At 42.7% G+C, this 23,524-nt stretch overlaps 4 protein-coding genes and 1 long non-coding RNA gene across 7 annotated transcripts in view; 3 read left to right on the forward strand and 2 right to left on the reverse strand.

Annotated features, from left to right (window-relative positions):
• Positions 1 to 23,524, forward strand: part of LOC127607452 (transforming acidic coiled-coil-containing protein 1-like) — a 164,782-nt gene that overhangs the window by 31,350 nt on the left and 109,908 nt on the right. The window lies entirely within an intron of this gene.
• LOC127607451 (evC complex member EVC) lies at positions 10 to 7,450 on the reverse strand. 2 transcript variants are annotated; one of them, XM_052075782.1, is made up of 20 exons: positions 7,026 to 7,450; positions 6,833 to 6,946; positions 6,661 to 6,747; positions 6,212 to 6,438; positions 6,026 to 6,110; positions 5,653 to 5,751; positions 5,355 to 5,483; positions 5,115 to 5,276; positions 4,802 to 5,018; positions 4,332 to 4,480; positions 4,102 to 4,200; positions 3,796 to 4,008; positions 3,512 to 3,621; positions 2,715 to 2,916; positions 2,397 to 2,621; positions 2,174 to 2,309; positions 1,589 to 1,691; positions 1,396 to 1,522; positions 1,205 to 1,319; positions 10 to 1,140 (listed from the first exon to the last, which is right to left on the reverse strand). In XM_052075782.1, exons 1-20 carry the CDS (start codon positions 7,203 to 7,205, stop codon positions 989 to 991), a joined length of 2,931 nt encoding a protein of 976 aa, XP_051931742.1. In that variant the 5' UTR covers positions 7,206 to 7,450; the 3' UTR covers positions 10 to 988. The 2 variants fall into 2 exon arrangements, with proteins under 2 accessions (XP_051931742.1, XP_051931741.1); XM_052075781.1 differs by having other exon boundaries at positions 3,796 to 4,200.
• On the forward strand, positions 7,620 to 18,799 carry LOC127607449 (limbin-like). 2 transcript variants are annotated; one of them, XM_052075778.1, is made up of 24 exons: positions 7,620 to 8,130; positions 8,240 to 8,309; positions 8,556 to 8,731; positions 8,828 to 8,884; positions 8,959 to 9,145; positions 9,243 to 9,343; positions 9,454 to 9,519; positions 9,624 to 9,758; positions 10,314 to 10,453; positions 10,692 to 11,016; positions 11,090 to 11,329; positions 11,860 to 12,035; positions 12,157 to 12,316; positions 13,187 to 13,363; positions 13,468 to 13,760; positions 14,018 to 14,192; positions 14,394 to 14,525; positions 14,937 to 15,164; positions 16,105 to 16,144; positions 16,214 to 16,331; positions 16,412 to 16,499; positions 16,586 to 16,761; positions 17,627 to 17,710; positions 17,898 to 18,799. In XM_052075778.1, exons 1-24 carry the CDS (start codon positions 7,903 to 7,905, stop codon positions 18,292 to 18,294), a joined length of 3,969 nt encoding a protein of 1,322 aa, XP_051931738.1. In that variant the 5' UTR covers positions 7,620 to 7,902; the 3' UTR covers positions 18,295 to 18,799. The 2 variants fall into 2 exon arrangements, with proteins under 2 accessions (XP_051931738.1, XP_051931737.1); XM_052075777.1 differs by having other exon boundaries at positions 16,105 to 16,331.
• On the reverse strand, positions 16,451 to 21,370 carry LOC127607472 (uncharacterized). Its single transcript, XR_007964084.1, has 2 exons — positions 21,281 to 21,370; positions 16,451 to 16,757 (listed from the first exon to the last, which is right to left on the reverse strand). It is a non-coding gene; the product is annotated as an uncharacterized LOC127607472 (long non-coding RNA).
• Positions 19,816 to 22,250, forward strand: LOC127607469 (cytokine-like protein 1). Its single transcript, XM_052075817.1, has 4 exons — positions 19,816 to 20,107; positions 20,210 to 20,254; positions 21,314 to 21,460; positions 21,557 to 22,250. The coding sequence occupies exons 1-4, from the start codon at positions 19,961 to 19,963 to the stop codon at positions 21,656 to 21,658; spliced, it is 441 nt and encodes a 146-aa protein (XP_051931777.1). The 5' UTR covers positions 19,816 to 19,960; the 3' UTR covers positions 21,659 to 22,250.

Raw genomic sequence — 23,524 nt, forward strand, 5'->3', positions numbered from 1 at the left:
GATATGCAGTTGCAATGTGTAGTAAGTATATGTAAGTACATACAATATTTGATTCCTTTTGGATGAATACCAGTAACAAATAACTCCCCCAACCTACGTACTACCTCTGTCAGTGTCATTGAATGTAAGGGAACCCGACTTGAACACCAACATTTCCGGCCAGAGTGACTATAAATGAAGAATGTTTGTTGGCTTTGTCTCACAAAAAAACACATGGAAAAATACAGTGGTACCTCTACTTACGAAATTAATATGTTCTGGAAGAAATTTCTTCACTAGAAAATTTTTGTAAGTAGAGACGCGTTTACCATGTAAATGCCCTAATCTGTTCCAAGCTTCCCAAATTTCAGACATAAATGTTTTATGAAGCATAAACATGCATCAAAATATGTAACAAATACATGTTACAATTACTTCACAATAAATGAGACTTATGCAAATGATGGTCATTTAACGTTTAACTACGCCCTCGTAGTTTTTTGCCCTCTTTCGTTCATGTTCTCTCTCAGAAGTGGTTTTTGCCTGGTGTTTTGCAAAGAACTGATGCAAGGACGTTTGCTTTTGTCGGCTTGTAACAATCCTTCGAAAATATCCAAGGCAAACATCAGCATAGTGAGTGATCACTTGACTGGTGAACACTACTGGTGAATTAATGCACGGACTTTGTTTTTGTCACTCAATTTCAAAACAGCACTTAAAAGTAAGGTGGACCTTTTAGCCATCTATATTCACAGTATGTACACGTGAGGCAGAAACTTAGTGGTTAGCACATTTGCCTCAGTTCTAAAGTTTTTAGTCACAAACATTCCTCGTTGAAGACTCTAAATTGGCCACATTTGTGATTGTGAATGCCACTATATGAACACCTAAACAGTGAGGTAGAAAAAAAATAAAACATGGAAAAATACCCTCCAAAAATTAGTTCATCTTTTTTTTAAATATATAAAACCCTATATCTAGTCCCAAATGTATAAAAATATATTTGCATTCAACTGTTCTGAGCTTCTTGCCGTCTTCTTTTCTTTTTTGTCGGTTTTGATGTGGCTGGAGTGACAACTGTTGGAGTCAGTAAAGGATTCAAGGCTGGATCTAGAGCTGGGTTCCGAGCAAGGAGGTCCATTATCGAGGTCATCTCTTCCCCTGTGGAATATGAAATCATGAAAGCCAACCAAAGACAGAGCAGTATAAGCGTGCTTTCACCCACCAGAGAACACGGGCTTCCCTGCGTCGTCATCTTCATCGCCGTCTTCTGCATCCGGACTGTGGAGGGAAACCCGAGCCAATGCTGCCAAATCACTCATGAACTTTCTTTCAGCTTCCTAATGGACACAACAACACAGGGCTCACCGGAAACTGATGAACATCTTTTTACTGACCTGCTCTATATTGACTAACCTGCAGTCGAACATTGATCCTTTCAAAGTCCTGGTCCTGGGCTACTTTTCTTCGTCTCAGGTCCTCGCACTTCATCTCCTGTTCCAGATTACACTGCTCTAAAATCTTCCTTTTGTGGAATTCAACCCTGAAAAAGAAAAGAAGCCATCAAATCGACTTCAAGCACTTTCAAAAACAGTGTTTTGTGTTGTACCTCTGTTGCAACTTAGCAGAGGCGGGTTTCCTCCCCCAGTTATCCAGCTCCCTCAGCAAAGCTTTGTTCAACTGATTGCCACTCGAGTCTTCCAAAGTCACATCTGTATGGACGTTATATGACAAAAAAAGGTGATGTCAATTTGGTGTACTGCACATTTTTAATACGATTATTGAAATACGTGCTCAAAACTGAGCATTAATTTGTTAGTACAGACAATTGTGATTCGTTATGGATGGTGAGGGAATTGGGTCAATCGCAAGCATGAAACAATTGCTTTGGTCTCTGGCTTTGCTGGCGATTGCGGAGTGTAGCAAAATACATTTGAAACGTCTGTTGGTTCAACAACAACAGAGATACGGTTTGGAGTAAAAGAAACTAATACGGCGCATTCAAAAAAAACGTCCAATTATCTTGGTGTACAGCAAAGTTTCAACAAGCTCAGCACCAATTGCTGGGCAATGAAGTTGGCGGTGAGTCTGCAGAAATTGTGGAATGTTTTTTTTTTCCCACTATGACACATTTTTCTGTCACTAGAAATAAAGCTAATGTCGAATAATAGTAAGAGTGGCGTGATAGTCTCACCAAGGTTTGTGTTTGACTGATGTGGCCGTAGTTTTTGAGCGATATCTTGTAAATGAGAATAGTAGGTTTGGACGAGAGCAGTTAGAGAATCTTTGGTCACGTATACGCTCTCAGAAGCAGCCTCTGTGAGATGGCGCTAAAGGGAAAACAAGAGTGAGAAATTCACAGTTAGTATGACAGGACTGAAAAGAAAGAATATCTGCAGTTCCCTGAGACGCAACACCTTCGAGGCGTCATCACGCCTGGAGCAGCTTTGTGATTCAGACAGCCGACCTTCCATCAACCGTAAGACGGCGAAGCTGAGGGCGTTGCCGAGCACCAACTGCGAATGATTTATAAGAATCTCCGTCCCCGTTTCCAGCTCAGACAGGAACTCCTGATGGAAACTGTGGCTCACCAGCTGACTCTCTGGACCCAGATGCTTTTCTGCTAGGCTAGCGCTGCTTTCCTATATTGTTAGTCAGGTCACAAAAACAAAAATTCAAACAATTCAAGATGCCCAATGAGGAATAGGTAATTGATTTAATAACGCGCCCGCCACCTTGACAGCTGAATCAACGCACGGCGGGACTGTGGCGGGGTCTTGCATCAGCAGAGCTCGAAAGTCTCTCCGAGACAGAACCTTCAGTTTGGACAGCCTCATCTCTTTGAGCAAGTGCAGACAAAAGTGTCTGGCCATGAATTGGCGCTGCACGCTTGCCAGCAGATGCTCGTGTTTCTTGTCCAGCAACTTCCCAACATGACTGAGAAAAGGACAGATTTGACAATAACATGATCGAGGTGGAGTCTTTGATGAAACGTCAGGTATCACAAAATTGTCACTTATTTTTTGTTAATCGGTGTGATGGTTCTTATGGATGCAATTTAACCCCATTCATTCATTCATTCATCTTCCGAACCGCTTGATCCTCACTAGGGTCACGGGGGGTGCTGGAGCCTATCCCAGCTGTCTCCGGGCAGTAGGCGGGGGACACCCTGAATCCGTTGCCAGCCAATCACAGGGCACACAGAGACGAACAACCATCCACGTTCACACTCACACCTAGGGACAATTTAGAGTGTTCAATCAGCCTGCCACGCATATTTTTGGAATGTGGGAGGAAACCGGAGCACCCGGAGAAAACCCACGCAAGCCCAAGGAGAACATGCAAACTCCACACAGGGAGGCCGGAGCTGGCACCTCTGCACTGTGAAGCCGACGTGCTAACCACTGGACTACCGGGCCGCCCTTAACCCGATTCAGCATTCCAGATGATTAGCCGACATGATTGGAAGGATTGGCCCCCAGAACATGCCAAAATCACCTCTCTCTGTATCTTACTGATCACTCAGTGTCACCTGTTCAGTGTGTAGCTCTGACTGACCACCATGGCCCGCAGGATTTCCGTCTGCTGGTTCTTTAGATCCTTGAGGCTTGCATGCATCAGAGCTCGTGACTCAGTCCAGACCTAGAAGAAAGAAGAGTCGATGAAACCTATTTAGAACAGACTAGAGTACTTAAATGCTTTCAGGGACAGCGGTTACTACAGCGGACAGCTGATCGTGTGATCACGTTACAGGTTATTATGTTGAATTTCCCCCACAAAAGAGAGACCGAATGAAAGTACATTATGGTCTGTAACCTGCCGATCTTGTTCAATTTGAGTGTGTATCTGGTCCATTTGCAGTGCGATCGTTCTCTCCGCCTGCTGCTGCTGCGCGGCAAACTGCTGTTCTACGTCCAACCACAGCGTTTGACAGCGTTCGTGAGACAGCTTGCACTGGGTGGTAACGGACATGCAAAAGATGTCCTTGGCTCCTTCTTCAAGCCTCTTTGACCAGGTGCTGCGGAGTTTCTGAACAGAAGACATGTTGCGGTCAAAGTAATGGTTGTGTACATGAAACAGGGTGCATGAAGAGAAATACTGGAGCGTATTGAAAAGACCGACTGTCCAAACGTTGCAGAGGCTTTCAGCCATCCGGTCGTCCTGTTGTAGTTCCAGATCGTAAAGCTTTTGCCTTTGTTTTAACGATAGCTCTTGGTACTCCTACGGGTAATGAATAAAGAAGAGATATTTTTACAATTATTAGCCCCAGCTGAGGCACTGCAGACCTCCGCAGCCAGGCGCTTCGCATGCATATCATGTAGCAGTTAAGTGACATCCCAATATGTGCTCACCTTTGACAGCTGCTCTGGGTCACCGTGAGTTTGTCGTAGCTCCAGTAAACGACTCCTCTCTTTGTCCTGGCTCGTCCAAAGTTTTTTTCGCTTTGCCTCCATTTTGTTACACTTTTCAACCAGCAACTCCTTTGTTCTCCTCATGTAATCTGGATTGTGACCACAAAAAAAAAAAATTAAACTGAGCATGACTGTTTGTAAAGATGACTGTAAACCATTTCCGGTATTAATATTTGAATGGCAATGTATGATGGTTCAAAACACAAGTTAAACAGCCCGCCCCCCCTTTTTTTTGCAGGTAATTAAGGGAAAGCGTTTCTGGTTTTATTTTGTAATCCACAATGTTTTTTAAAAAACCTTTTGTTGGACTTATTTAGTTAAAATTTGTTATCTATGATAAATTTGGCTGTCACACATTTTTATGATAACACACGCTATTCATGACAAGCACACGAGACGATTCATCCCACCCTCTCTGCATTGTCGAAGGCCCTCTGCATGCGCATGCTGCACTTGCGAAAGTATCGTTTCCATGCAGCTGAAAGTCAAAACATTCTCGCTGTTCAGCTGCTCCAGGGCCGTAGCCATCAAGGCCTGCCTCAGAGACGCTTCCTGCTGTACTAGGGCCGGTTGGGATTGGAGAAGCCCCGTCAGCTCCTCCCACCATAAGAGCTTCTGGTGGATTTGCTTGAAAAGAAGGGCACCAAGGTGTTTATGTCAATCCAACCACTTGCTCCCCAAAAAAAAATTAAATTACACAATCGAGAAAGCCAACCAGCTAACCATAATTTGCGCCTCTTGAGCTTTCATGAGGTGATTCTCAACCAAGACAAGAGTCTGGTTGAGAGAGAGTGTACAATCATGTGCTTCATCCACAGTGAAACTGCTGGTTCTCTTCATCACATGCTGGCAGAGCTCCTCCACCATTTTGCTGAAACGTTTAGACTGCAAAGACGATTGCCTTTTACTTTCAGAATCGACAACCAATGTGGTTTTAATCAGAGGCTCTCAATGAATCCCTACCATTTGAAGGCTGCCTTCAAGAAAATCTTTTTGCGATCTTTCCATTTCCTCCAAAGTGCAAGGAGCATCAACACCGTCATCGCTGACAGCATGGCCCGTCGGCAGCTGTTTCGTTAGCTCTTCCACTTCCTAAAATAAAAGTGCATGCATTCATACAGATTTACGGTGTCATGCAAAAAATATAGATTTATAACTTTCCATCACCTTAATCAGTACATGAAGAAATATATTTTCCAAATACCAACAATTCTGAAATAATTACAGTATCGATGGACTTTACTTCAAATAAAAAGTTTACCTTTTGCTGCATTTGAAGAAGGCGCTTGGTGAACTCTGCATCTTTTTTGTCTCTTGGAAAATGGCTGCAAAATATTTTTTTCACCATTTGAAGGAAAATCTAAGGCAGGAACATGCAATAGATTAGAGAAAACAAAAACATTCTACCATACACTTAGCATCCGTAAAACATAATGTGGTGACCTGCCACTCCGGTATATCATGTTCTTATTGGACTGCATGTCTTGCGTTATATAATTGTGCAACATAAGTCCTGGCTCCCAAATTTACATTTGACAGATGCTTTTCCATGTATCACCCATACTGAGATTAGTTTGCGAAATGTGGTGGCGCCTCTTAATTGATGCAAGGGGAATAAAATGACAAACACTCACGAAATATTTTTCTTCCAGAAGTTGAGAGCAAAACTGTTGTACATCCTTCAGGGCTAAACAATGGAGGTTGATCTTTGCTTCAAAACTGCAGCAAAAACATTCACTTAGCAAGCTAAATGGATTCATACTCAAAGTTACATTCTGTAAATGTTAAGACTTTTTTTCTGAAAGCCCAGCAACACCTACCCTGTTTGTGTCAGAGTGTAAGAGTAATGGGAGACCCTGACAAAGCTCTGGTTCTGCAGGTTCTTGGGGACTGATGAGGAGGAGATGAACTGGCTGCCGTCATCGTTGTCCAGCTCTTGGCTTAAGGACTCTCCTTCTGTGAAGGAGGATGACGAATCGTCCTTTGGCATTGTTGGCAACTTGGAGCATTCATGAAGAGACGGGTTGGATGCTCCATCTGCTAAAGGCTGCCACAAACATTGGAGGAAGCATTACTGTGTCACTTCAATGCTTAACATTGCCACAATAAGACACTGTTGATGTGATTCGGACAGTTAAATTTCCGCTTGAGGGGATAATTATAATCAGTCAAAAATACGTTTAAAAACAAGAATAAAGGATGCAAATGATTTGTTACTTTTACAACATATACATTTGGGCTTTATTCTGCATTCCAGTAATAAACTTACTCTATATTTTTGGTTGATGGGGTACACCACTTTTGCTCTTGATGCAAATGCCGCAACGTCATTATTCGTGGGTTCCTGCTTCTTCTCCTGTTCCATATATCATGAGAAGAAAAAAACACACAAACACATGGTTAATCAAATGCCAGTCCACTGAAGAATAGAAGTAAAATACTTTGTCACTAGCTGTGGCAGGCGGAGCCTCTTTTCTGTCGTTGCGGGCATGATCGCTGGTGTTGTTTTCCAATTCTCCATCATGAGATTCAAGAAGCCTCCTTGCATTGTTCCCCTGACGGAAAACAACAAACGCGCAGAAAGTTGTAATCTGTTAAATAAATGTAAAAAGTAGTGTGCTGGCGGTTGCTTACCTGTCTGGTGAAAATTAAAGTCTTCAGGCAGAACACATACAAAAGGGCAGCAGCTAATATTCCCGACAGTCCACCACAAACTGTAGCCACTGTTAACAGCCCTGTGTAGACGTGCAGCGACTCAACATAATTGACTAAAACGTTAGCACTGCATTTAACGACTAAATCCTGGTCGGACATGTCTCGAGGGTCGCAGTTCCACACAAGTTTTCCCCAATAAAATCGGGATGTTGATGAAAACCTCACAACAAAGCGATGGTTACCATTGTTACCATGAACACATTCCTGAGATTATCTGTCTTTAACCGCACCCGGGCCTTGCTAAATCTTTACATGTTCGAACTAACATAAAATACAGTTCTTTTTTAATGAAAAATTTGACCAGTTTAAAGTTTTTGACCAATCGGCGACAACAACATTGTTGCCTTCAAAATAAAATCTTTTGGTTGGTTTCGCGTCAAAAGAAGACACTACCTCACGGGATAGCGCTAGTGTGAATAAAGAAAACAAGAAAGTTAAACTTTTACTTTTGTATGTAGACTGGTATTTATCCCTTTAAGCCTTAGTTAGCGCAGAATGTGGGTCGTGGCATTTTAATTTGAAAAAGACAACGGGAACAGATGCTGATCTCGATTGTTTTGAAAACACGTCCTTTACTTCCCAACTTTTGGAACAGTTTGGGAAATCGATGATTGGGAAATGGAGTGTCGCTGGATGTGCGGGGATTCCCTTAGCCTGGATGTTGACCAGCATGTATCATCTCTTCATCGGTTATCCGTTTAAGCCACCTAAAAATATGGATTTTTCTTGTTGTATTTCAACAGCAGAACCGACGCAATCACTGCCTTGCGGCTCTCCCGCGTGAGAGCCAAAACGGATGCTTCTGGTACAGTTGATGGCAGAAAAGGTGACAATATGGTCTATCTTAGTCAACCTCCAAGTGTCGTGTTTTTATCCGCCAAGTCCATCGTCAAGCGGGTGTCCCAACGCCATCCCAAGTCGGGGGCCAGGCGTTGCTTGCCCTGAACTTCTATGCAACGGAACACTTCACGATACATGCTGGTGCTCCTCATTGCCTACAAGAAATCCGTGCAACAAGTATGGAGTGAGTAGCCCCTTGCCGAATACTGTATTTGATTGTTTGTGTCTGAAAAACAACGTCGATCTAACTTGTCTAATTTGCATTATTTTTTGTGCCTTTTACATGGGGGCAGAGCATTTCCAGCTACTCTGAAACCAAACACATTGGAGGGAACCCACCAGGATTGCAGCTGCATGCACACTGTATGTAAACAAATGCTCAATAAATGTACAAAATGTATAACCTAGGTCATGTTTTGTGATCTGTCTATTTCTGAAAATGTGTCCGTGAGCGAGCTGGCATGTAGGTATTTTTACAAGCGCATCTTAAAAACATATTAAGACACCCGGTAACTGTTTCTCATTGCGGAAAGAAACAATTTATGCCTCCTTTTAATTGCTCAAGCACCTTAATGTTAAAAAAAAATCTTGCACAATGTGACATCATAGGTAAAATGGATTTCCAACATGCATATTCTGCTGAGAGGCCCGTTTTTTCATCTGCTTCTCCCGACCCGTGGGCGCACTCCGTCTACACACCCTTCAGCCACATGAAAGCCATTTTCCAACTTCGGGATCGCAGAAGCTCACTCACCAGATACGATCCTGGCCACACTCTACCTCAGGTGATGCTTTGTATCATTTCTCACTCAAGGCTGTTCCTGTCCATTCTAAAAGAAATTTGTATTGATCATAATTCTATGTTGTGAATGTTTCTGCAGCTTCAGAGTTTGACACCTCCAGCCTCCTTTAAGGTCAAGTTCCTCAAGTGTGCACAGGTATAAATGTATAATATATAACCGTACCAGTCTGCTCCTGAGAGTCTGCATCAACTCATGTGACAACACCCCAGGTGCTGGCTGAAGCGGACCCTCCACAGCTGACATTCTTCTTGCTGATTCACAACCTGAGCCCAGAGGGTGGCACCAACCTCTCTCAAGTGGCCATCCGGGACTCCATATTTGGGATAGTACCCCTAAAAACTGAAGGCCGGGTTGTGGAGAGAGGATACCAAGTGTTTGCTATTGATTCTTTATCTGGTATGTCTGACGTTTGGTTCAGAACTATACATACATGTCATTTTTAACATTTTATCGGTGCAGCAATTTTTTGAAGCTTATTATTTAAACTTTTCAGCTGGATCCCAAATGATTCTGAATTATACAGCTCAAATAAGAAGTCATAAGAGGGGAGTTCTGGACCTTCCAGCATTTCTCACCTTTTCAAATCTATCACAGGTAGTTTCGAGTGTGCCATTTCTGTTGCCGTATCGTGAGACAGTCCTGCTCTTCCGCAAATGATTATGGAATAACGACAATCACACTTTCTTTTGCCGCTCGTTCCACAGAACGATGTCAGCATGTTTGGCCCATTGACAGCCAATCTGACACTGCGGGTTAATTCCACAGACAGGGTAAATTGTACTCCTTCGTGGTAAATAAGCGGCTATTTTTATGATACAGTACAGTACATGCTGTATTTTAAACTTGCATGCACTGTTGTTTTGTCTTGTTTTAGATTTATCCGAACCATGGTGTGCACTTTGCTGGATTTATTGGTGGGTTTTTTGTTGCTTTGGTGCTGCTGTTGCTGGGCTTTCTAGCCATGAACCTGATTGGTCCAAGAACCAGACTGCACTTTCTTCAGCAAAGGGTGAGCATTGACAGTCCTCATAAAATGAGTAGAAACCATCAAAAGTACTTTTATTTTAACTTCCGTGAGCTTGCGTGATCGTATCCTTTGAGACAGCAAAGAGGAATTTCAAATCAAATTCACGTTTCTATAACAGACCCCTGAGAAGTCACGAATTAAGCCAGTAAATAACTATATTTTGATATCTTGGGTGTACTTAATATTTTTTAATTGTTTTTTTTGTATGATAATACATTTGCAAATTTATTGAACAGCCCTGTGATTGGCTGTCAACCAGTCATGGATGTGCAGCGCCAGTTGACCAAATTATATATATTTACCGGTACATGAAAAATGAATTTCGGTTAAAGTACTGTTGTCAATTTAACCGTTACAGAAGCATACAAAACGAGTTTGGTCATTTCTAATGCTGTTAATTTAGGGCATCTTACAATGGGTGGTGCTTTATTACATTTGTTAAACTATGTCTGAATCTAACATTTTCACAGAGTTAAAAAATATATATATATTTGTAACGTTCTGTGCATGAGTATTTGTTGTATTTTCGTACCTCAGAAAAACAGAGGTGATCCAGACCCGGAGTATGCAGACTGCGACATGACAGAGACCGTTAAAGATGAGGCAACTTTTGAAGACAGGATTGTTGACATTATGGTGCTGGAGGAACCGCAGAACATGAACCAGGCACTGGAAAAGTAAGGGAATAAATCATTCACATGTGTTTACATTTTAAAGCAATTTTCTCATAAAAATATGGAACTGGAATAAATGAAATAGGAGGTCACTTAAAAGATGTATTTGATCCCCTGATGTGACAAGCGTGTTGGCCACTGCTACCCAGGAGACAACCCATTTCCTTCAGGGAATCTGTGTCACCCCCCCACCCTTAATTTTTTGTGAAACATATTTTTCTGTTCATTTTACCCACGTTAGCCTGGAAATGTCCACACTCCTGCACGCCACCAACAACTTGGAGGCCACTCGGATTCAGATCTACAAAGACGTTCTGTCTCTCCTGTTGGGAGGCCTGCGGTACGGCGGCCAGGTCAGCCTCCAGGCTCAGCAGAGACTTCTCAGCGTGCTCCATGGGCAGTTGCTGGGTATGGAGGGTCGGCTGAAGGAGGAGCGAGGTGCCCGCATGGCTACGCTGGCGGCCAAATGTAACCTGGAGACCCGGGAGGAGATGGAATCAGAGCATCGCAGGGCAGCTGCAGAGAAGGCCCAGGCTGAGCTGCTATGTCAACATGCAGAACAACAGGTTGTGACAATGGATGCCGTAGTGTGTAGATGGTTCATTTGGTTTTAATTCATTTTATTGTTGACTTCACTAGGAGCTCCTACAATGTAGCGTCCTCCTGGAGAAGCTTCACAAGCTGAGCCAGGCTCACCTGCAGCGCAGCTTGTTGGTCCGCCACGAAGAAGCCTCGGCGAAGCTCCAGAGGCAGATCATTGAGTGGCGTCGGGTGGAGCTTCATAAAATCTTCTCTGAGGAGCTGGAGGAGGCCACAAAGATGGGCGAGTTGGAGAAGACCGCTGCCGGTAGTCTTCAGCACAGTTACTTTCAGTGTCAGGTGAGCAACCTATGTGTGTTCACTATGGTCATCGATAATCATACAATGTAGATCACAAACGGATTCATATTCTGGCCAAATATTTTCCATTGTATGTTCACTTTAACTGCATAACTCAAGGTTCAAAGAGACTAGTATGTTTTAGAATAGTCCAAACGATTACGTGAATTCCTAGAAGATGAGGCATACATGAATCATTTTCATCATGTAAAAAACAAAAAAAACAAAAACAATGTGCAGAACCATCGACTCAGACTTAATTGCAGATACTGTCACAGAATGAAATGTCAAATGCACAACATGAAATAAAAACCGAATAGATTCTAAAACGCAGATGAAAAAAAAACCCATATGTATAGTAAAATAAAAGCACTCAATTACATTACTTTTTACTTTAGTAAACGTATGGATTGTTTGTAGTCTGTTTTTAAAAATACATCTACATCATTAAAGCCTGCAGTAATTCTGGCTTTCATTTAAACACCAGTCTATGTTCATCTTTTGCAAGTACATGATCCATCTGTGTCCAGGATCTGTTGGAGGAGACTCTGGATGTGATCCTTGCCAATTGGCGTTTTGTGCTTGCTGAACGCCATGCACAGCGGAAGTTCCTGTTACACAGCCTGCACAGCCTCAACAGTCTCCTTTCTGACACCTTCGCCAGCACCTCCAGCAATTTGGACAGCATGTTCGCACACATCAGAAGGTCGGACGGATTATTACAATATTACCATCTGTTAAGACGCATAATTGTGTTGCGTTGAGATTGTGCCACGGTTAGCAGAAGCTAATGCATAATATTGAAAAAAAAAAACAAATTCCACCAGAGGGAGCACGGTGTCTGCTGAAAAGCTGACTCAGCTCCAGGAGAAAGCCCAGAAGGACCTGGTGATGGTGAGGCAAAGACTAGATGATGCCTTGAGCCAAGAGAAGCGAGCAATGCGCTGCGGACTTGTCAGGAAGCGGAGGGAGCTCATCTCTGACATGGTTTGGAACATTATGTTTTATTTTCATTCATCCCCTGTCTTGCAAGTACTACACTTTAGTGTCAGCGTCCACACGTATGCATTGTATTCTAAGGTGATCAAAGTAAAGATCTGTCCCAAAAAAATTTATATTATGTTATTTAGTTCCATGAGAGATCTTTTAACGTTACAGTGTACGGTATGCGGTGCACTTAGATGAGAAGACTTCACAATCTCACACTCAACATTATAAACTGCTGTTAGTGTGGCAACTGAATCACAAGTGACTATGAGAAGTTTTTAAATCCACACATCCACGTTTTCATTCCTGTTGGTTTGCGTTCATTTAATTTTGCGGCCGGTCAGTAGACAATAGCTTGGGACTGCTATTGCTTCCTTTCTGAGTATACTATACAGTTGTAATTTGGTGTTTGTTTTTTGTTTATTTGTTTGTTTGTTTTATTGAGCATATATAGTACACACAATAACAGGTTGACAAAGGTCAAACAAAAATTTTAAAAGGAAAATTAGAAATAGTTAAAAGGAAAAAAAACACACATCATCACAGTTGTATGCTCAAAAGAGTACAAAGAAGTACCGGTAAATAACTTATCGAGTCCTACCCCTTATTATGTAACTGAATTGTTCATTTTTCAAAACAAAGAAGAAATGAAAAACTACATATCATTAAATATTTTTACCCTTGTGTATACTATACTATTCTATTTCTACACCTTTTGCTTTGTGTGTATATGTATATATATATATATATATATATATATATATATATATATATATAGGTATTCTTTCTTCTTTTGTATTTCAATTTTCTGATATTCATTATAATTAGCATTCCTTGAATACAATTGTTAAATTGTCCTCCATTCTTCAGCTCAGGGTCCACATGCAGAGACAGAAGGATTTGTCTGCTCTGTCAAAGAATCAAGATGGCGGCATAGAAATAGCCCAGCATCTTCACTGTTGGCGGGATTTACTAACAACTCACAGCTTGGAGCTTGCTGAACTCATCAATAACTTAGACGAGGAGGCTGCAGCTGACATTCGCAAGGTACAGTAAAACTACGGTACTCGACGCGCACACAAAATCGTCCCAATAAAATATACAGTGGGCGCATTCAGTAGATTGTGGCTTACCCTGTGTCTGTTGTCAAGGTGACCATGCGTGTAATCCAGAGCTCCATGGCAGATGTCAAAGCCATTCAACCCTCGACGATGCAAGCCCTGCTCACAATCCTGCCGCCAAGCATGCAGCACTCACTGCTGCAAGTAGAACCGGAAGCAGGCCAAGGAGGCAGCACTCTCCTGCAAGGCCAAGAGATGCTGCACCAGGAAGGCAAAGTAGCCTTGCACACTCTCAGCACCACGAGGGAGAGTCTGAACAGAGCCATGGAGAGGGAGCTGCAAGAACAGAAGGAGCTCAGGGCTCACTGCAGAGAGTTCTTCAGGTTAGGGTCGCAAATGAGGCGATATGGCGCCAATTACGATGGAACGTTTCTGGAAAACCTGAATTTTGGGAACGTTCCATGAGAATTGTGGATAATGAAATGAGCTTTTGACCTGAAGTAGCTTACATTGCCCACATGTAGGGACATTACAGTAAATTTCTACTTCTGTCAATTGCAAGCACACGCATCATGCAGTGTACCGTAAATCCGGCCTTCATCACCTTTAGCCCGATTGTCCTCGTCTGTCTTCTTGTCAGATCTTTGTGCTCATCCCAGCTGACTCTCTCTGGCGACGAGCGACTGGCGATGAAACTTGAGTTCCAGAAGTGTCTCTCTGTGATGGATCGATGCCTAATGCTGCCTCATGCTGTGTCCAGAACCAAAATCCACACCTGGCTCGCAAATTGGAGGAAGGACAGTGAGCAACAAGTGGTGAGGACATCATAAGCACGATAAACTCGCTTCGGTGTGTTACTTCTGAAGTCCAGTAGTTTAGATTTGACATTTTCTCCTGTTTGCCCCCTTAAGTATGAGGTTGCTGGACAAAAGTGCACACAGAATGCTTTCATTTCTGACATCAGCCCAGGATTCCTTTCTAAACTGCAAGTTGGCCATTTTGTTCTTTTATTGCAGATAAATCCACATTTGAACGGGAAAGCCGGTAAGAAAAAACAAGACGCATCCAACCTAGTTCACTTCCGGAAAACGCTTCATGACCAGATCCAAATGTTGGAAAAGGAGATGGATAGCGGTATTATAAACAAGGTAAGAGAGAAAAGATTATTAATGTGCGCTTTCTTTGGTGTGGTGATGCTTTTATTTTATGACCCGTCAACACTGGCTCAAGCAGAGAGACAACTGGAACGCTACCATACGGACCAAAGTTCCAGAGGAAGTACCAGACCCGTTTGTACAGTTTTGGGAAACCTCTTGAGAAAATTTTGGAGTGTGACATCATTTGTGAGGTCCGCCTCGTTCACGATCTGCATTACTGTTCTGGTTACGTTGTCACATTCTCTCACGCCAAAGTGATCCGCATCAAGAGCAAAGCGTGGGTGATTATTAAGAAGTATGTCAAAATGTCTGTTAGTGTCGCATGGTGAGTGTTCTGAGATTTCTGGTCTGAATGGATCACGAGTTAATCTGAGGTGAAGCTTGCTGAACTGTACCCCGCAGGTAGAGGAGGAGATGAAAGAGGAGAGAGAGGACTACTTGCATTCTCAGGCCGACAGTCTGGCGATGCAGATGGCTGCCGTTCACTACCAAAAGGCCGAGAGGAGGAACAAAGTCTTGGAGACGTCCAGAGCGCTGCACGCACTGCACGGGCTGCTAATTCATCACCTTCGAGAGACGAAGAATCTGGCGAGACAAGAAATGGCCCAAAGTATACAGAAGCACTGCCTGGTAAGGGGGGGGTTGATGTCAAGTTTAATTGGGGGCATTTTATTGCTTTGGCCAGAGGCTTCCTCCGAAATTGTAGTTGGTTAACCGAAATATCAGAAACGGCATGATGCAGTGTACCAGTGAAAACATGTAAACGAATCTCTCTCGCCCTCTCTCGGTGAATATCCTGTTTCAATAAGATAAGATATCCTTTATTCGTCCCACAATGGGGAAATTTACAGCCTCCAGCAGCAAGAATGTATGTAGAAAGAAGAAAGGAGAAAGAGAAAAAAAAAATATCCTCCTTTCCCAATTACAAAACGTCCAAACATCTTACATTTTTGAGAATTTTTTTTTATGCAATTAGTTGACAATTAACAACAATTGAACATCCATCCATCCATTTTCCGGACCGCTTGATCCTCACTAGGGTCGCGGGGGGTGCTGGAGCCTATCCCAGCCGTCTTCGGGCAGTAGGCAGGGGACACCCTGAATCAGTTGCCAGCCAATCGCAGGGCACACAGAGACGAACAATCATCCACACCCACACTCACACCTTGGGACAATTTAGAGCATCCAATCAGCCTGCCACGCATGTTTTTGGAATGCGGGAGGAAACCAGAGCACCCAGAGAAAACCCACGCAAGCCCGGGGAGAACATGCAAACTCCACACAGGTAGGCCGGAGCTGGAATTGAACCCGGTACCTCTGCACTGTGAAGCCGACGTGCTAACCACTGGACTACCGGGCCGATTAAACAATTAATTAATTGAACAATTAACTCAATTGACTCTTTCAAACCGGGAGATTCTGTCGACAAAGTATTGGATGCGTGACGTGATTTATCTTTTGTTTTGCCTTTCAGCAGTTGCTATATTTAGCTCATATTGGAAATAAGAGCGTTATTATATTTACCATGACACCGTTTTAATACAGCCGTTTATGGGGTTGTTTCCTGAAGGGCCTTGAGGAAGCAGAACGTCGTCTCCAGGAGGAGACTGGTGAGCTGGACCGTCTGGAAACGGTTCATTGGTCAAATCAACCACACACAGAGGACGCCGATGCGACAGAGGAAGGCCGCGAGGAGGAGCAGGAGCTGTTCGGGCTGAAACAGGAGAGCCGGATGACATCCATCCTCCAGGAGGCTCTCGATAGGTGTGATCAAGTAATCGCAGCATTGACTCTCAGGTGGGTCTTCGGCGGTCTTCTGGGACACTACATCCTTTTGTTAATTCCGTTTTTAAACATTTTAAAAACGGATGTATCAGATTACAGGAGATGACGACAGGCAATCAGACGATGGAAGATCTGAGAGAGCAAATGGCGCTCAAGAGACTTTATTCCAACTGCGACCAGGTTCAAACGCTTTTCATAGGACGGCAGCAAAAAAGGGTGTGCGTTTAACGGCAAAGTTCTTCTCTGTGCTCACTTCTGTATTTCAGGACCTGCTTTTCGCATCCGAACTGGTAAAACAGTGTCGCGTGCCTGTTGAGGTTCTCCTTGAGCTCCTGCGCCTGCTGGTCCCCACCATCCCCGAGAGTGAACTTCTTTCTATCACCGATGCCCTCTGTCCAAAACAGAATCTTGGTTCCTCATCCTCAGAGCACGAGCATTCTGGGTGAGCATTAAGGATAATCATCAGAATCTGTTATTACACTCGCATTGAACTGATATTAGAACGCATTACATATCAATTGTGAATATTACTTTTGAATGCATGTCCGAAAATGTCAACACACGTTTTCGGCCGGTGCAACATAAATTCAAAAGGAAATAGGTCTGCGGTCAACTCTGCCCATTGGCTGAAATGCAAACAAAAAATGCTGTGTGTCATTTTCCGAGAACCAAGGTGAAGGGATGAACCAAGAGAAATTGTTTGAGTTGTCATTCGGTCAAGTTTGGCCCCCGCCTGAGTTGGGATTAAATTACTGCTGACTAATGTCTCGTGGATATTATGTTTTGGATCTGAGAAGTAAAAGCAATCAAGGGATGAATAAAAAAGCAGTCTAGTCTTTCCCACGCTTATACTTTTCACACGTCAGTTACTTTTTTGGAAGTGCTAACATTTTACGATAAAGTTGTAAAACCATTGTTTTGGTTATATTAAAGGGGAGTTTGTAAGTTTAAAAAAAACTTAAAACTCCCCTTTCCACTTTGGGGGAAAAAAAAAAATCGGCCATCTCTGGCCCCACCTTTTGCCACTTGACTTGATAGACAAGAACAACCAATCGGAGACACAAGACTTGATTCACAATGTGTCAATCATTTGTCACACCCCAGTGTCCTCAATCTGATGACATTTTGTGCTATATTAACACTCCATTACAAACAAGGCGCTTTTCTGGGGTAACAGGCCGGCAATGTAAAATGACCGGCAGTGTCATTCAAAAGCTAGCCACATTTAACATGGTGGCAAAATTGGTTAGAATGAATCGGCTTTATCCAGTTCCAGCGCATGACTGACATAATGACTCTCTGACCAGGGCTAATCTGCATCTTCCTGTCAGACTGAAGGAGGACCTTGTACACAGAAGTATGCCGAACATGCCACATGCGGAAAGGGAAAGGTGAGTAAGCAGCTGCCAGATTAAGACAGCTCCACATCAAGGCTAGTTATCAGCTCCGGGGGTCACGAACGCCGACATCCGTGATTCTTTTATGCGGCGAAATATGCATGTCGTCAAGCGGCGCCTATGTCCGAGTTGAACGCATGTACGCCGCACCCTTTAAAACAGCAGCTCCTTTGTACTCTAGATCTCAGAGACTCCAGGAAAAGAGGGAAAGCCTGATGGAAAGACTTCTGCCCAGATCTCGTCTGGCACTTGCGGAAAAAGGAAAAGAGGATAACTTTATGAAGGAAAAGCTGCCCGGGTATAAATCAGCCATCGGTGAAAACACACGGCGGCACAGTGAGGCTCCCAGCCAAGGCGACGCGGAGAAAGGGAATGAAACGCGCCACAGCTCAGCAGAAGAAGATGTGCTTCCAACCTCTGCAAATGGGGAAGTGATCTGTCAGGCCTCTGGTGAAAGGCTGTTTGTCTTTCGGGATCCACCTCAATCCCACATTAGTATTTGCTCTCCAAGGAGAAAAAAGAAAAGGAACTTTCTCAATTTGAAGAAAGGCTGTGTGGCTCCAACAACCCAAACTTGACATTTACTGGACAGTATGTCATCATTCATTGTAAGAATTAACATCATAATAAACCGTCCCAGCCAAAGGTTTTGGCACTACATTGAATTTGATTCACTGCCTTAGCATTTTTAAAGAAGACATTTTAAATGTTTTCTTTATTTGACTTGAACAGTGCTAATAAATAGATAACATTGGCACCTTTCTAAAGTAATGATCTAGATCATTTTGCCATCAAAATGATGCTGGCCAACTCTTTAAAACCCCTTCCATTATTTTTAGGAAGGTGTATGACGCGACGATATATTTTACAGAAACAAAAGTGTCATGGCAATTTCGGAAAAAAAAAACTCATTCCTCCAAAATGCAACCGATGTCACAATCCTTATAATTTGAAGTAGTACGGTTTGTGACAAACAAGATTAGAGTCATTTATGATGTTGCCATTTTGTATCTCGTGTACCATTGCTGTCTTATCACTCCACTTTGTATATCTTTTGTATAAAAGCAGATGATTTGAACCGTTTCCATCATCCAGTGGGTTTGTTTTGTATTTTTTTTTTTTTTTGCATTGTTAAAAGCAGCGTGATAAACAACAGACGGGTGAAACGTTGTAACTATCATTTCCAACGCCTTACAAATAGATCTCGAGTGAAAAGAACAAATTACCAACAGCCAAGTGGCAGGCCGATGCCAAATGCTCCAGTATAACAACGCTTGCCGACTTTAAATTTGAGGTTTTGTGGTTTGGGTGGAACACCTACGCAAGGGTGCCTGCATGTCTGCGAATCCAGACCCAAAAAAATTTGGAACTTAAAATAAAGAAATAAATAAATTCCTGGATCATAATAGTGTTTACTGTACTGTGATAGGTTAGAGGCATGCCACATGCAGATGTTCTCAAGAAATAAATCACTCCTTTAAAAACTTTGTGATTTAAAAAAATAATTTCAGAAAATTTGTTGATGGCTTGCCTCAACCATGATTAAAGTCTTCTTTTTTTATGTTGATTTAGCTTTGCTAGACTTTCACTGGCGCGTACTCATACAGTTCGAAGTCTTATCTGCTATCATTGGCACAAAGTATTACCAGAATTAAACACAGATCTGATCGGTCATCGGTTATAATATCGTAATTTCCTGATCGATCAATGACGTCATTGATCGATCCGCAAACCAGAGTAAGATGCTCCACTCAACACAATCTCGTTCACGATTCATATAAATGATTTTACATAACCTACATATTTTTCCCACCTCATCTCTGAATGACTTGGTTCATCTGTCCGTTTCAACAATCAAAGATGAAAGTTTATCCACTCCTAGACAGGAAACTTTTTCTCGGCACTGTAAAATGACTTTTTCATTTTTCAGTTTGACTTCTCTCAGTTTGCAGATGATATTATTTTTTTAAATAAATAAATAAATAACGAGCTGTTTTGGGGAATTGATGAACATGACTCCAAGCGTGTGTCCACTCCAAGTTAGACCATTTGCGTGCACTCGGTCAAAATATTTTCCTTGGCATCGCTACGCCTCTACGTCATACCCCACATCCTCTTTTTTTTCTCAATTCCGCCATTTAAAGTGCCGCAAGTCGCCCTCCGCTTTGTTACCGAGCGTCCAAGCGTTGCGCACACATTTGGAGCAACCAGCGAAAGTGCAAACGGAGTTAGATCGTGGCGAACATGAGAGCCGGATCGGCCATCGCGTTGTGTGTCTTCAGCTTTGTGTGTCTGTCTGACTGCGCGCCTCCGACATGTTACTCCAGGTCGCTGAGCCTGAGCAAGGAAGTGATGAACCTGTTGGATAAGATCCACACTTACCATCGAACGGTACGCGCACCCGACTGTGTGGCCTTGTCACTTTCTGTGTGTGTGTGTGTGTGTGTGTGTGTGTGTGGTTCTCATTTGTGTTGTCTTCGGTTGTTTTGCCAGAAAACTTGTGCTGAGGTGCTACCAACCATCTTCCTTGATGTTCATGTAAGTTGTATTACTTGTATGTACACCTGCGCCATCTCTTACAGAGGTTATCGAACTTTGTGGGTACAGCCACCTTTGCAAGGGAGAAAATAAATGCTGCCTTATATTGCCTAAAGCAAATTCAATCAAATTTTATTCTGTATTTATCGAGGCAGCGACCGGTTAGCACGTCCCCCTCACAATGCGGAGGTGCAGGGTTCGATTCCGACTCTGGCCTTCCAGTGTGGAGTTTGCATGTTCTCCCTGTCCCTGCGTGGGTTTTCTCCGGGTATTCCAGTTTCCTCCCACATTTCAAAAACATGCGTGGCATGTCAATGGAACACGCTAAATTCTCCCTAGACCACAGGTGTCAAATTCAAGGCCCGGGGGCCAGATCAGGCCCGCCAGATCATTTTATATGGCTCGCGAAAGCAAATCATGTGTGTCAACTTGCTAGAATCTGGACCAACATGTCAAATATTTATCTGTAATAACGTTGAGATTATGCAATAATTATAATACCCTCTTTACACTCACTTGAACAATAATTGAACAAACTATTACAGTGGACTTGACTGATTTCAAAACTAGTAATTTATTAATTTGTTGTGTACAAGTAATAATTTTGTGGTTTCACGGTCATAACATCCCTCTGATGCAACTCCAAATTGGCCCACGACTAAAATGAGTTTGATACCCCTCCCCTCGATGTCATTATGAGCGCGAATGGTTGTTCATATATGTGTGCCGTGCGATTGGCTGGCAACCAGTTCAGGGTGTCCCCCACCTACTACCCGAAGACAGCTGGTAATTTTGAAGTCTATTGTTTAGGTTTTACAATTTTGATGATTGTATGTTACAGCTGAATTTTCTTCTGTGAATCTGCATAATATTGAGTTTCACTTTTGGAATTGAACGACTGAAATAAGGAAAATGAACATTTTGTAAAATCATCTCATTTGAGTTGGGCCGGTCCAGTTTTTGTATTTTGGTGGTTATGGGTTCATAATTAAGTGAAGTCAAGTGTGAACATGCCTTAGTTGACACCATTGAAAGACTGCGCTGGCTTTATCCTTGTAGAACTCCTGCATCACAACCAAACTCCGCGACTTCCTCTATGTGCTTCTGAACCATCCCAGCCAGTATTGCAGAGAGCGACCCAGGATGGTGCTGCTGAAAACAAAAATCCAGAACTTGTATGCCATCATTACAAGAATTTGCTATCGGGTGAGAGCGTCTCAAACTTCTGCAGGAGACTCTTGACTCACCGCAAGACTGTTTTGCCGCTTGGACGCGACCTCACGTCTTTATTGCTTTTGGCAGGACTTGGTGTTTTTCACAGACGACTGCGAGGCCATCGACACTGGACACAGCAGGTCTCACTATGCCGAGGACAGACTTCAGCTTCTGCAGGAGGAGAGCTAAGCAACACGAGGAATCGCCCGAAAGCAGCCCCCCGGAAGAAGCGATTATGTACATAAACATCACGCCCTACATTGTATTCACTCGGAAGCGCCGCGGCACGCCGCGCTGACTCGCTCGCGCACACTCGCGTTTAGAAGAACATGCGTGCAGGTTACATTCCTGCAAGAACGGCAGAACTTTCCACAGGAAATTTGCCGAATGCCAACCGCGCCGACGCAAACCTTGAAATAATAAACCAGTAAGAGATGCTTGTGAGTGGGGCCCAAGCCTCTTGTTTACGTAGCGCGGCTGATCAAAGCTCTGTGTGTCATTAAACGAAATGGGCTGTGTTGCCATAACGCTCTTTCTGACTGAACACGTCTTGAACGAGCACGACCTGCAACATTTTGGCGACATTTGTAAAGTTGTCGCAGTCCAGCACTGCTTCAAAGCAAGCCACGACTCTTTGTACTTATTCAACTATCGCATAATATTGCAGATAATGACATCGTAGTTTATCCCAACGATTTTGTCTTTTGCCTTTGTGTTGAATATATACAGTATATCTCTTCTCCCATAAACAACAGAATAAACTTTTAGTTTTACCATTAAAGCCTGGTTGATTACCTACCTTAGCTAGCATTACATTTTGCGGGATGGAGGGCTAGAACTAAATCATCATGGCACATCTTCAGGGTTCCCACGGGTCCTTAAAGTTCATAAATATCCACAAAAAAGAAGTTGTAAAATTATTTTCTTAATTGTCCTACATTTTCAGGGAAAGTTTCTAAAATCCATAAAAATATATTTTTATTTGAAAATAAATTGAAGTTTTATATTTTCTAAATTAGGCATAAATAAGGCACCGAACGCCATACATGGCTCTCCCCATTGCTCCCTTGTTGCTCAACGATTAATTAAAAAAAAAATGCATGAAGGGTTACAGGCAAGAATCGTAAAATCACAATACCGTTACATGCCACAAGATGGTGATGCTTGTCAGCATTTGTCAACTGAGGTTTGGTCCAAATTGTGCTTTTCACTTTGACATGGACTTTCAAATCATCTCATGAATTAGTGGGATCCTAAGTCATTGCAGTTTCACAACATCTCCAAGAACTATTTTAAATAATGATGAAATTACACACGATGTTTTGAACGTTTATTAAAAACGCCGCTTCGTTTTTCTTATGAGTAATCTGCCACAATAAATCCAATCCCAATTTGATTCAGTGTGTGTAAAAAAAAAAACGTTCACACAACAACATTCACACCAGTTTTTTAAGAATGTGTTTAATGCTATGACACTTGTCTCTATAAATATTTCTCATGTAACTTGAAGTCCTGTTAACTGTCTGTGTCCTATGTGTTGTGTTATTTTGACTTCAAAATGGCGCGGCTAGAGTGGCTGCCTTTCCAGCAGCTCCTATATTTTGTTGTTCTGCTTCTTCCTTTCATAACTTTGCTGCTGTGAATTGGGAATTTCTCCATTGCGAGACTAATAAAGGTTCTTATCTTATCTTAAAACAGGCACGTGAGTTGCTCATAGTCTTACAAATCGGATTTAAATGTGCCTTTTAACCACATGAAACCGGTGAACTCCTCTAATGAAGGAACCCTGCTAACACCAAAATGTTAGTGAGAAGCATGAGGCTTGTGAAACAAAACCAAAAATAAATAAATAGCGGCAATAAAATGTAATTGCTGTACTTATTGATCATCATTACAGGGCTGCAGAACCCACATTGTTTTGTATCATTAGAGCAAAATGAGACTAAAACGTTCAGTCAGCGGGCGTCCGGATAACTTCCAAATTTAATGTTCTGTGACCCTGCACCAAAAATGTTAAACGCTGGATCATAAAACATTAAAAACTTTGCCCGGGGG

Source organism: Hippocampus zosterae, chromosome 9 (assembly GCF_025434085.1).
Source record: "Hippocampus zosterae strain Florida chromosome 9, ASM2543408v3, whole genome shotgun sequence".
Classification (NCBI taxonomy): Eukaryota; Metazoa; Chordata; class Actinopteri; order Syngnathiformes; family Syngnathidae; genus Hippocampus; species Hippocampus zosterae.